The sequence below is a fragment of the Nothobranchius furzeri genome, chromosome 7, assembly GCF_043380555.1.
Source record: "Nothobranchius furzeri strain GRZ-AD chromosome 7, NfurGRZ-RIMD1, whole genome shotgun sequence".
Lineage (NCBI taxonomy): Eukaryota > Metazoa > Chordata > Actinopteri > Cyprinodontiformes > Nothobranchiidae > Nothobranchius > Nothobranchius furzeri.
Genome location: NC_091747.1, coordinates 79,732,504 through 79,744,501, shown reverse-complemented (window position 1 = coordinate 79,744,501; position 11,998 = coordinate 79,732,504). Strand labels below are relative to the sequence as shown.

General features: G+C 42.3%; 1 protein-coding gene across 9 annotated transcripts in view; it reads left to right on the top strand.

The window, feature by feature from the left end:
* The first annotated feature begins 3,893 nt into the window (after nt 1-3,893).
* slit2 (slit homolog 2 (Drosophila)) overlaps nt 3,894-11,998 on the top strand; it is a 126,243-nt gene continuing 118,138 nt past the window's right edge. For all 9 annotated transcript variants that reach the window (XM_054751530.2, XM_054751525.2, XM_054751524.2 and 6 more), the window contains exons 1-3: nt 3,894-4,318; nt 5,446-5,517; nt 10,023-10,094. In XM_054751530.2, the coding sequence (XP_054607505.2) occupies nt 4,110-4,318; nt 5,446-5,517; nt 10,023-10,094 (353 nt within the window). In that variant the 5' untranslated portion in view covers nt 3,894-4,109. The remainder of the gene's footprint in view (nt 4,319-5,445; nt 5,518-10,022; nt 10,095-11,998) is intronic.

The following is an 11,998-nucleotide window of genomic DNA, read 5'->3' as shown; positions in this document are numbered from 1 at the left end:
GGCAGCCAGCCACTTTATAAGGTACGATTCCTGAAATATAACCCAGAACAGGACCACTGACGGCCCTCTAACACCGATGGGAACTTTCAGACTTGGAATTTGTACCCACTGGAAGTTTTTCTTATTCATCTCAACATAAATGTTCGCAGTGGATCAGGAGTTGCTTTTATAAAATGTTATTTTTATCTGCATCAACCCCTAAGCCCAGCCCCAACCCTGTCAAGCATTCCTGAAGTCTTTGGTTCTTTGTTGTGGACTTTGTTCAAATTCAGTTGAATTCATTTCAAATTCAAAAATACTTTGTTAATCCCAGAGGGAAATTCAATTGTTTCAGTACACACAATTCTGAGATCAGACATACATACATGGACACATGACAAGAATTGGTGACTGTGGTCATTCACAACATGAGTCGCGCCACCGTTATAGATCAAGAGGGTTTATGTGAGGATAGAGTCAGGCAGGGGAAAAAAGGCACTTCAGAGTTACCCCCGACAGAGAGGATAGCTTTGCTATGCAAAAAATAAAATAAAAAAACACCTCAGACCAATATGCACACAGACTTCAGACGATACACAACATAAGTGTCCACTAGGTGGGGAGGTAGGGTTGGGACTCTCCTCACTTCAGGGCGTGCAGACGCAAGAGCAGCGCTCATCACCTCCGTTTGGACAGGGGAGGGAGATAATGGGTTAGAGAGCACATGGACTCCTAGATACGGTTCCACGGCCTTCACCGATCACAGTCCCGCCCAGGCTGGGATAGGGAGAAAGGGTTTCCATAGCGACGGCAGCATTCCACATTTCTTCTGAGGGGGGAGTTTTCACTTCAGCCTCACAGGCTCCAAGGGCACCAGATTCAGATAAGAATTGTTTTGGGTACAGGCAGGGATAATTTCCTCTCTGCCTTAGAGTTCTGTTGGTCTTCAACCCCTCCAGGTCCAATAATGGTGTAATTAATCGATCCCAATCCATGCTGATCCGTCCACAACTCTGTCCTTGATGGAATCCACTTTCTGTGCCAGAGCCTGAATCTCAGCCAAAGTTCCAAGCTTACAACTCATCTCGACAATTATATGAGTCTGTGAGTTCACAGTGCGATGGATTCCATCCCTGAGCTCTGGGATTAAGCCAATATTCCTCAAAAGCTCGTTAATTTTCCGGTACGCCAGGTAACCGCTCAGGCCAAAGAGCAGGAATCCCGACACCAAAACGACAAATATCCAAACATCTTCAAAATCCTCTACAGACAGTTGAGAGGCAGATCAGGTTTTTCTGTTTCCAGGAGTCCATGATATGCCCAGCTGGCTCTGTCCCAGAGGGGCATCCGGGAGCCCCTTCTCCCGTTCTCATCGTTGAAAAAATGTTGTCAATTGCGTTGAGAGACCAACTGACCAGATCTATGTTTAATAATTTCCAGTTTCCAGAAAAAATGCAGAAAGCGCCGTGCACAGGCAGGACAGAAAGCCTTGGGAGAAGGAGGGAGGGAGAGGAGAAACAAGTGTGTCCTCTCCAAGAGCCGGAAGAAGACTGAAGAAATGTAAAGAGATTGTAAATTAAGATCGTTATTGTCTCAGTTGATATACTGAAGCTGGGCTCTCTGGAATAGGATTTCATTATTAAACTGGTTGGTTAATGTATTGTTTGCTTGTTTGGCTTAATCCATATTTGCATCTTCCTATTAACCTTGTCTTGGTTAATCTGTAGCTCCATCATGATCTTCATGCCTCTAGTTACCTCCATGCTCATGTGGTCACAAAAGGATTTTCATTTTGTGTTAAAGTCATCTTTACACTTTTTACAGACTACAGCCATCTGGGACTTTGGTGTCTTTCAATAAGCGTTGCACCAACGTTAATTATTTTCAAGGTTTTTCAAGGTTCAAGGTTTGAAGGATCCATGAACCCTTGGAGTGAGCAGCGACCTTCACCAAAGGCAGATCTCGTAGAAGTCTTTGATGAAGGCCAAAGAGATTTTTGGATCTTTAAATGTTGCATGGATGTTTGTGAATCAGCATATATGTGCCTATCTCATACTTACATCACCCGGGTGGATTAGTTTCCACTCTTGCAAACACCAACATCTGTGAGATTTTAGGCAGACAGATGTGTGGCTCAATCATCAGACATCTAATTCCCATATAAGTGAATCAGTCTGGCAGGAGTAGTCAACTTGCAGAAACATCTGAAAAAGCTCTGATTGGATTAGAGTTCAGTTGTAACAGAGGATCTGAAGCCAAATTCTTCGTAAACATATGGAGCAAAATGGGAAGATTTACTTTGGGGTAGAAAAATGTTAATTTTAAAATAATTGATTGAAATGTGGAAAAGTTTAAGAGTCCTGGCTAATTTTGCTTTCAACATGGCATTTGTCATTTGTCTGTTCTTCAGAAGATTCTTATGAGAAAATCCATTTAAATATTATATTATGTAAAACAGATGTTTTTAAGAAAGAAAAAACTGTTTGCTTTTTCATCTAGTAGAATACATAGACCAACCTCAACAAGGTGTTGATCTGCAGGTTATATACAAAAATATAAATCACACACACACACACACACACACACACACACACACACACACACACACACACACACACACACACACACACACACACATATATATATATATATATATATATATATATATATATATATATACCCGGGGATGTGTGTGTGTCTCTGTGTGTGTGTGTGTGTGTGTGTGTGTGTGTGTGTGTGTGTGTGTGTGTGTGTGTGTGTGTGTGTGGTCTGCTATAGAAAAAGCCCTTTTATCCTAGTTTTCACGGGAACAAAAAGTAAAAAATATATCTTACAGCAAGTTGCAACATGTCTCATAGGTTTTGCTTCTCATGCACTATGAGGATAATGCACACAAGATTAAGAAGAGGAAAAGTCGAGTCTGAGGGTTTGATTGTTCTCATAATTGCTCCTTCCTTGGAGTGAGTTACTAGAAGGTTGATGTTCTGGTAAAAACACATCGGTGGTTTTGGAACCACACTTCAAATATCGTAGGTTGGGGAGTAAAACCCCTGCACAGATGAAAAAGAGAGTTGTTCATGTTTATGACCGTTAGAGGGTAAACGTTCTGCGGATTTTCAGAGCTCGCATAGGTCCTGGGAAACAGAAAACGTCTTTTAATTGGCTGAGGTTGGAGGTAAGTCTTGGTTGTTTGATTATTTCCCTCTAATTTCTCTCTCGCCTTCGCGATGTCCTCCAGGCGCCAGCTGACCGGGACACTGCAGCGGGATGGAGTCCCTCTCCAGCTGGTCACACTGTTGCTCCCTGACCGACGGCCAGTCAGAAAGAAACCTGCTGCTACCTTGAGGGAATGCACAGTGCGCGCGCGTGTGAGTTAAAGGCAGAGCGATAGGGAGAGAGGGGGTTGCCTAAACAGACGCAGCAGCAGACGTGCCCGCTGCCGTCTGCCTGTTTCACTCTCCCGACAGCAGCGCTTTGACGCACCACGCAGAGTTGGACTAGAGTGTTGCGCGCTGGACTCTCACGGCTTTTCCCTCTCATTCTGACTGCACTCTTGCCATCGACTTCTAATTGATTTCTGCCTCTAATTGGGATCAATAACTCCCCAGCACGGTGACATCTGCTGAGTTTTCCAGGAGGAACCAGCCCTGCCGCTGCGCCGGACGCGTGTGGTGAATTAATAACCAACACAGCCTTACCTGGAGTGTGTGTTTACACACCAAGCGTATGTGACTGGAAGATTTTTTGTTGGATCTTCTCTGGGTGCTTTACTGTCTTGGATTCACGCGCTCGTGTTTCCACACACAGCACACGTCGGGAGGACCCGGGCACCGCATGCCGGGGGCATGTGGAAGTTTGCGCCGCTGTAGCGCACACAGAGAGCCCCCTCCAGCTCACTGGGGACCAAACTCTGGGTTCACACATTAAACCCACCGAAGGGCCCAGGTGTAAATTATTCTGTAATATATAGAAGCACGCAACTGGAAAGGAGGGACGAGTTTTGGGTCTGTTTTTAAAGAGGGCTCGGGATCTTGTTTCGTGAGTTTGCTCAGGTCCTTCGGGAATCTTCTTCTTTGTAACGACCTTGTTCGTTGTTCGGGTCTCACATTGACCCTCCACTTGCCGCAGTGATGGTGGGAGCTCTGCGCCCCATCGCCTTTGGACGCTCCTTGGGGACTGCGCCAAGGCTGCTGGTGACCGTATTGGTCTTGGTCCTGTTTGGCGGAGCGGACGGGCAGCCCTGCCCGGCCCAGTGTTCCTGCACCGGGACCACAGTGGACTGTCACGGCCAAGGGCTGCGCAGCGTGCCCAGGAACATCCCCAGGAACGCGGAACGGTTGTAAGTGTTCTCCAAACTCTTCTACTGGATTGTAGAAATAATTGATTTTAATTCCTGTTTAAGTGATGCTAAATAACGTTCTAATAGTTCGTTCTAATCCTACAGGATGCTAGAAGGATTAAATAATTATTATATGGCGTCAGTATTAAAATCTATGAATTTACTTTATGAGATGAAAGTGTTTCCAACAAGCCAATGGAACATGAATGACTTAAATACCTCAAACATTGTTGCAGGTTTAATAAAAACACAATAAAATCAGCCTTTAATTTTCATTTATTAACGTTTTCTAATCAGCATGAAAACAGGATTTATTACTGCTGGTGTGTTGGGAGCCAGGGCGCGTGAGAAGTTGGCGGCGGCTGCTGCTGCTGGTGGTTTCGCGCTGTTGCTTCAGCACAGCCTCCGTAGACCACATCGGTTTGTCTGGAGACCAGCAAGCTAATCAAAACCGGATTTGGACAAGTGGGTTTCGACTTAAACAGGATGGGTTGTTACCAGGCAGAGACCCTGAGAGGAAGGTTTGCAGCAGCAGCAGCGTCTCTGTCACTCAAATCACAAATTGGACTGAAGTTACAACCAAAAGCCAGTGGCGTAGCCAGAAACGTTTCTTGGGGGATCAGTGAATATTTGGGGTGGCACACAAAATAGCTCTGTTTGTGAGCATTTAGCCAGGGGCAATGACCTCCATGCTGCTTTATTCGGTTTCATTAATTGTGAAACATTATGCATCCAACATTTCAGCTATTATTTTAAAATGTTTTAAAAGGTTTTGCTTTAGCATGTTAGAACAGTTCAACTTGTCTTTTGCTGTCAAGAAAATCACCCACAAAAACTGTAAACATTTATACTTGTCTGTGAAAACGGCGAGCCTCAATGACATTGGTTGAAATTATGATTTATTTTATGTTTATGTCATGATGATAGAAGATGAATGTGTGGTTTGTGTGAACATGAAAATGATTTATTGAAGGGGGACGTTTTCCCAGGGGTGCCCTCCCCCCCAAACCCCCCCACCCGGTCACTCCTTGAGGGTGCCACTGAAAAAAGAAGCATCCATTTCTTGTTTTTATTCGTATGATTACACGTACTGCCAGTACTAACTCCCACACCCTCTCTCTGTTTAGGGATCTGAATGCAAACAACCTCACTAAAATCACCAAGACAGATTTTTCAGGACTGAAGCATCTTCGAGTCTTGTGAGTATACATTTCATTTGATTGTTTTATTTTCTTGATTTTACTTATTTCACAAGTGCAAAGAGGACGCTCACCTACAGCTATCACAAGCACCCGCTCTGCGTAAACCTCTACCCACCCCCTTCAAAAAAGATTACAGCCAACCACAACACAGAGATTGAACTGTTTCCCATCGTGTTCTGCAGAGTGCGTCCATCCTCTAAACCACTCCGAGCCTTTACAAAGAAAGAAAGAGCAGCACTCTGGCACCTGTTAATGCCGTCGTGTTAATCTGCCAGTCGAAGTGTCAGGCGGGGCTTATTTTAAACATTAGGCCCCGGGGCCCATGTGCTGGAGTGATTAACACGCTGGCGAGGAAATGATGGAGGGCAAGAATGGAAAGAGATAGCGGTCATTTAGGTGTAACCGTGGAGGGAGGAATGCAGCTGCAGGGAGAGAGGGAGAGGAGGAGGGAGGGAGGAATAGGGAGAGAAAGGAGAGTCAAGTAGGAACAGGTTTCCGTACCTGAGATCAATCCTGGTCCTGAGTTCCCCTTGCTGTGTGTGTGTGTGTGTGTGTGTGTGTGTGTGTGTGTGTGTGTGTGTGTGTGTGTGTGTTGGAATTCCTGTTGAGATTATATCCTTAATTAGGTTTGTGTTGTATTTGGATGTCTAAGTACTTTCAGTAAGACTTTTTGTTGCATTATCAGCTGATTTCACTTTTATTTTTCAGGACAAAATTCAGTTTTTTGGTGAATGATCTCATCAGAATCAGAATTGAGTTTCTACATCAGATGGATTTGAAGTAGTAGTTACCATTATGATTATGTATTGGTTATTACATCTACTTCTACATTAGATAAAATTGTCTTGTTGACCTGATGCAGAATAGTTGACACATTAAAAATACTTAAACATTATACACACTTGCTATTCATAAGAAAAGAAAATGGTGTGTTTGATCCAAGGAAAGCTTGTTCTGATGAGCGATGTACAATGCATCCTGAGTGTAACCCCCCCCCCCCCCCCCCCCCCTCCCCCAGTCAACCTTCATCTGGGCCAACTGCGGGACGTTTTCACATGGCAGAGGTGGTTTATCTGTCACAGACTTGAGCATTTCACACTAGTGGGTGACAGTGACCAAATTTGAACTAAGGCAGCACAGAAGCTGCAAACAAAGCCTATTATTAGAAGTAATGACATCCGTGATAATTAGGGATGCACCGATGGATCGGCATTTGATCGTAATCGGCCGATAGCGCCCCTAGTGTAGCGGTAAACCCCGGTAAAAAAAAAAAAGTTGACAATAATAATAACCGTCTTGTTTTTTAAAAAAACTATATTATCTTGGTGGGTTTACCGTGGCTGCGGTGTAGGCGCTGTGACCCTTACCAGCCACCGTATCATCGGCTGAAGTTGCTGGCGGCACATGCGCACTTTGTTGTTTACAACCAAAACTTTCTTGAAGCTAAAGCTGAAATAATGGCCAAAGGAGGAGACGGCAGCGCTCAGGACATTTATTATCCCTCAAAGAAGACAAAGCGGGAAGTACGGGCATGTTTTGGATATCTGAAGAATGCTGAGGGACAGTTTATAGAAGACGGCTATCCTGTTTGCAGCACGTGCAGAAAAAGTGTCTGTGAAAGGCAGCAACGCTTCAAATCTCGTGACACATCTGCGTGACCATCACCCACAACTCTACAGTCAACACAAGGCAAGCTAACGTTAGCGTTTTAGCTAAAATGTGTGATCCGAGGATTTGGGTTGAGGGAGAATGCAACGAGTCGCTATATAAAGCAGCCGCAGCGCCGCTACCTGCATATAAACCGTGTCGCGGACACCGCCATGTTGAAATGACGCTATGCATTACGGGGCTCCCAGGGGCAGATAAGAGTTGGTCTCTCTCCGAGAATAATTATGAATTTAACAACGATTACTGCCTGATGACATTTCCCCACATCTGCAAAGCTCACTGGAAGGACACAAACCGAGCACGATATTTTCCTGATATAGGGTTTATTACTCAAGTAAGGGTAAAAAAGTATCTGATTAGAAGGCTACTTGAGTACTGAGTATCATCTGATCTAATACTTTTAAAATGATGACATCAAACAGACATAAAATAAGAAGTTATGGGCAAATATTGGTATTTTAAAGACTAAAGGGGAAAAATGTAAACAAATAAACAACATAATTACAAAATAACACATTTTAGGCTAAATTTAGACACAAACTGAGGACAATATTTTCCTGACATTCAGGGTTTATTTAATTGTGTGAAAATGTAGCACGTTTAAAAAAAATACCGCGATAATACCGAAAACCGTGGTAATTTTGGTCACAATAACCGTGAGGTTAAATTTTCACACCGTGATAACCCTAATACAGACCATTTTAGATTAGGTTATATTTCCTTTATTCCCAGATTATGTAGTTTGCAGCACTCATCATAATGTTGTAGAAAATTTCTGGCCAATCCACGTGATCGGTATCGCTGATCAGCATTCTTTGATATCGGTATCGTTGATCGGCAGCAAAAAACCTGATCGGTGCATCCCTAGTGATAATGATGAAATTCATCATCAAACAATATGTGGAATTATTTATTTAAAGCAAAATTATACAAAAGTATTATTTAATTCATTCGTATCTTTCATTTATTTAATAGTTAAAATCTTACGTTTTTCACTTTTAAAGCTCAGAATTTAGTTTAATGCAACTGAACTAAATATTCATTTATGACTCAATTGAACATTTTGTCCACGCTAAGCCTAGATTAGAGTATAAAATTTCCCACATGTTTAGTGATGGGCTGTAGCAAGTTCTGCAGTGTACAGATCCTAACACTGCACATAAAGGTAACAAACTGCATGAAGCAGGTTTTTGGGGTTTTGTCCTCACAGAGGAACAAGGGGAACAAATCAATCAACAGGAAAAAACTTCACGATTGAACTTATCAGCTCCAAGAGTTTAGGGAGAGAGAGGAATCGTCTGCTGCAAAAGAAAAGATCAGTAGATGAATAAAGCTAAAGTAAATCAGAGGAATGCTAATTATAGATGCGCAAAAAGAAAAGCAGACAGGAAAACTAAAACAAGGTCAACAAAAACCATGTCACCAATTTTTACACAAATAGGTAAAAAATATACAATATTAGATTAAAAATAATCACAATTAACATAAAACATTCTATAACAGCGTTTCCTAAACTTGAGTTACCTTTTACCAACATCACCTCTGGACTGACTCCACAATAAAGCACACACAGGTTCAGTCTGCTGCGCATTTAAATTCAAATATAAGCATCACTTTTTGCTTTTACACTAAACATTGTAAAATATTCCATACAAATTATTTTTCTGTTTCATTTCGCTTTGATGAAACAAGCAGAGAAATCTGACAATACAAATGGTCTGTATTTGATATAGCGCCTTCTAGAGTCCTGGAACTCCCCAAGGCGCTTTACAACACAATCAGTCATTCACCCATTCACACACACATTCACACACTGGTGGGGATGAGCTACAATGTAGCCACAGCTGCCCTGGGGCGCACTGACAGAGGCGAGGCTGCCGAGCACTGGCGCCACCGGTCCCTCCGACCACCACCAGCAGGCAAGGAGGGTTAAGTGTCTTGCCCAAGGACACAACAGCGACAGACTGAGTGGGACTCGAACCTGCAACCTTCCGATTATGGAGCGAGCACTTAACTCCTGTGCCACCTTCGCCCCAAATTAATAATTTAATTAATAGTATAAATACTATAATAGTATAAAATATAGTGTTATACAAATTAAGACAACACAAATACACTTAACACACACACACACACACACACACACACACACGTGCACACACACACACACAAAATAAACTCAGATGCAAATTCATTAAATTTGGCGTTTCTAAATAACACCAATTTGTAGAGTGAGGACGATGTCACCCAGAGACGATAAAAATGACTCAATAGGACCATGAGGTGACTGAATCATCCGTTGGATGTTGGAGGAATGCAGGAATGATTATTGTATCGACATAATTTGTCGTTGTTTTGACTTTTCTCAGTCTGGGTATTGCTGTTCCTCTTGTTTCATTGCACGCCTACAGAGAATAACACGTGTGTGTTGCTGTTTGACTTGGTCAGCTCGCTGATCCTATGAGTGGTGGCAGCTTTGTGGTTAGACTGACTAAATTGGATGATGGATGAGTCGCTGTCCAACTGATGGACCACTTTTAAAGTCGATTCTGAAGCTCTATCGACCCGCTGCTGATTGTCTTTTCTCCCTCTTTTTTTGCTGTTACAACACTTTTCCACTACCCATCTCCACCAGTCTGTTTGTCTGGTTTCTTCTCACCCACCACTACCATCCTCTCTCTCCTCTTCCATCTCAATCTCGTTGCCTGTCTCGTGTCCACTCCTCCTCCTCCTCTTCTCTCTATTATCTGTGACCCAGTCTGGCACGTCTCTCCTCCTCTTTGGCCTCTCATGGAGTCATCCTGTCTCACTCTCTCTTGTCATTTCTCTCACAGGCAGTTAATGGAGAACAAAATCACCACAATCGAAAGGGGAGCCTTCCAAGACCTAAAGGAGCTGGAGAGACTGTGAGTCGAGCCGCTTTATTTTTCAGTGTGGTCACTTTATATTTTTAATCAGATGCAATCTGTATCAGAGAGCTTTTCTGGGAACACACTAGTACTGCCCTCGCACTGAATTAGAATTATAAATATATCTATCTATCTATCTATCTATCTATCTATCTATCTATCTATATATATATATATATATATATATATATATATATATATATATATATATATACACACACACATATATATATATGTATGTATGTATGTATGTATGGTTTAAACAAAGCAACAACCCCTTTAGATTTAGGCATACATATATATATATATATATATATATATATATATATATATATATATATATATATATGTGTGTGTGTGTGTGTGTGTGTGTGTGTGTGTGTGTGTGTGTGTGTGTGTGTGTGTATATGTATTTATATGAATTAAATAATCTGCACAACATCACACAGATGAACGAGTGCTGAAGAGGGTTCTGTAAAAGACAGATTGATAGGCTAATGGCTAGTCACAATTAGGCCTAAATCTAAAGGGGTTGTTGCTTTGTTTAAACAACCTAAATGTTTACTTTAAACTTTTGGTTTAGCCTGACAATTCTTGGTTGGAAAGTTACAATTGTTTTCTAAAATATATTCTGTTGTTTGATTTGGTGACAAGTTTTAACACAATTCTGGTAATTTTTAGATGTTTTTAGCATCGTTTAGAAAATATGATTAATTTAACCTTGGATTGTGAATCCGTCCGTTCGTAATCATTAGTTGTACAACTGTGGATGTGAAATAGCAGAGAGATCTAGTTTAAGTATTTCTGCCAATCACAGTTTGTGACGCACGTTGTACTTGATTTGGTTTTCACTAACAACAAGAATGTTTTAAGACTGACTCACACAGCAGGGCAGTGACTGAAGGACAACCCAAAGGTTAGAAGCATTTAGTTTCTGTTTGGCAGCATTTACAAAAAATACAGACGGGGACTTTAAAGTCGTTAGCAGTATTCTCAGGGAAGTTTCCAGAATTCCTCAAAACCTTTGCAAAGGTTCTCCGTTTAATTCTGAGTAACACGGCTTCGCTCTTGTGATGCAGGAATTTTTAACATGCTCAAAAAACTGTGAGATTAATTTTTTTTCTCAAAGAAATTCTCAGAGCTTTTGCAGGAAGCAGATTCCTAAATGGAACCTTTAGTTTGCATCAGTGAGAACGTGCTGCACGTGTGAGACAACTCTGGGAGGGGTTGGTGACCAAATAAAACTTTTGTGGCTACTTGGCAACAAGAAAATAGTTTACATCCTTTTGCTAGTCCATCATGCTCCCCACATGACCCAGACAGGTTGGTGGGATCTGGACTTAAGTTGGCGTGTTACTTCAGAGGCAGGAAAGAAAAAGGGACTGTGAGCCGCTCACTGGTGATATGCCTATTGTGTGACTGTCAGCTCAACAATGGAGAGTGAGCTGCATGTTTGTCACCAGCTCGTCAGGAACAGCTAACGCTACACTCCTGCAACAAGTCCTGCAAGTTTGAATCAGATTTAGCTTTGATTGGTTCATGTGGAGCCTGTTATGTTCCCTAGAGTTGGTCAGTCATCACTGGTTAACTCACCGCGAGTCCTAACGTCTGAGACAGAGCAGGAAACCTGTGCTGTGGGTCTGTGCATATTTGTTAATACAACAACAACAGACTGTAAGAGAGTGTGAGGAGGTTTTTAATGACAGACACTCTCTACTCATGCAGTAGAAAAACACACATGAAGCATGCTTAAAGCTGAAGAAGCAGGTTTATCTTTTTGATAAGTGTTTTGGGTGACTGGCTGAGTTGTGGGGCTGAATCCTGAATCCTGTCGGCCCTGTCACGCCTGGCTTTTCTCTGCTCTTCGCTGCACTATAGCTGCTCTTTGTTGGTGGAGAGGG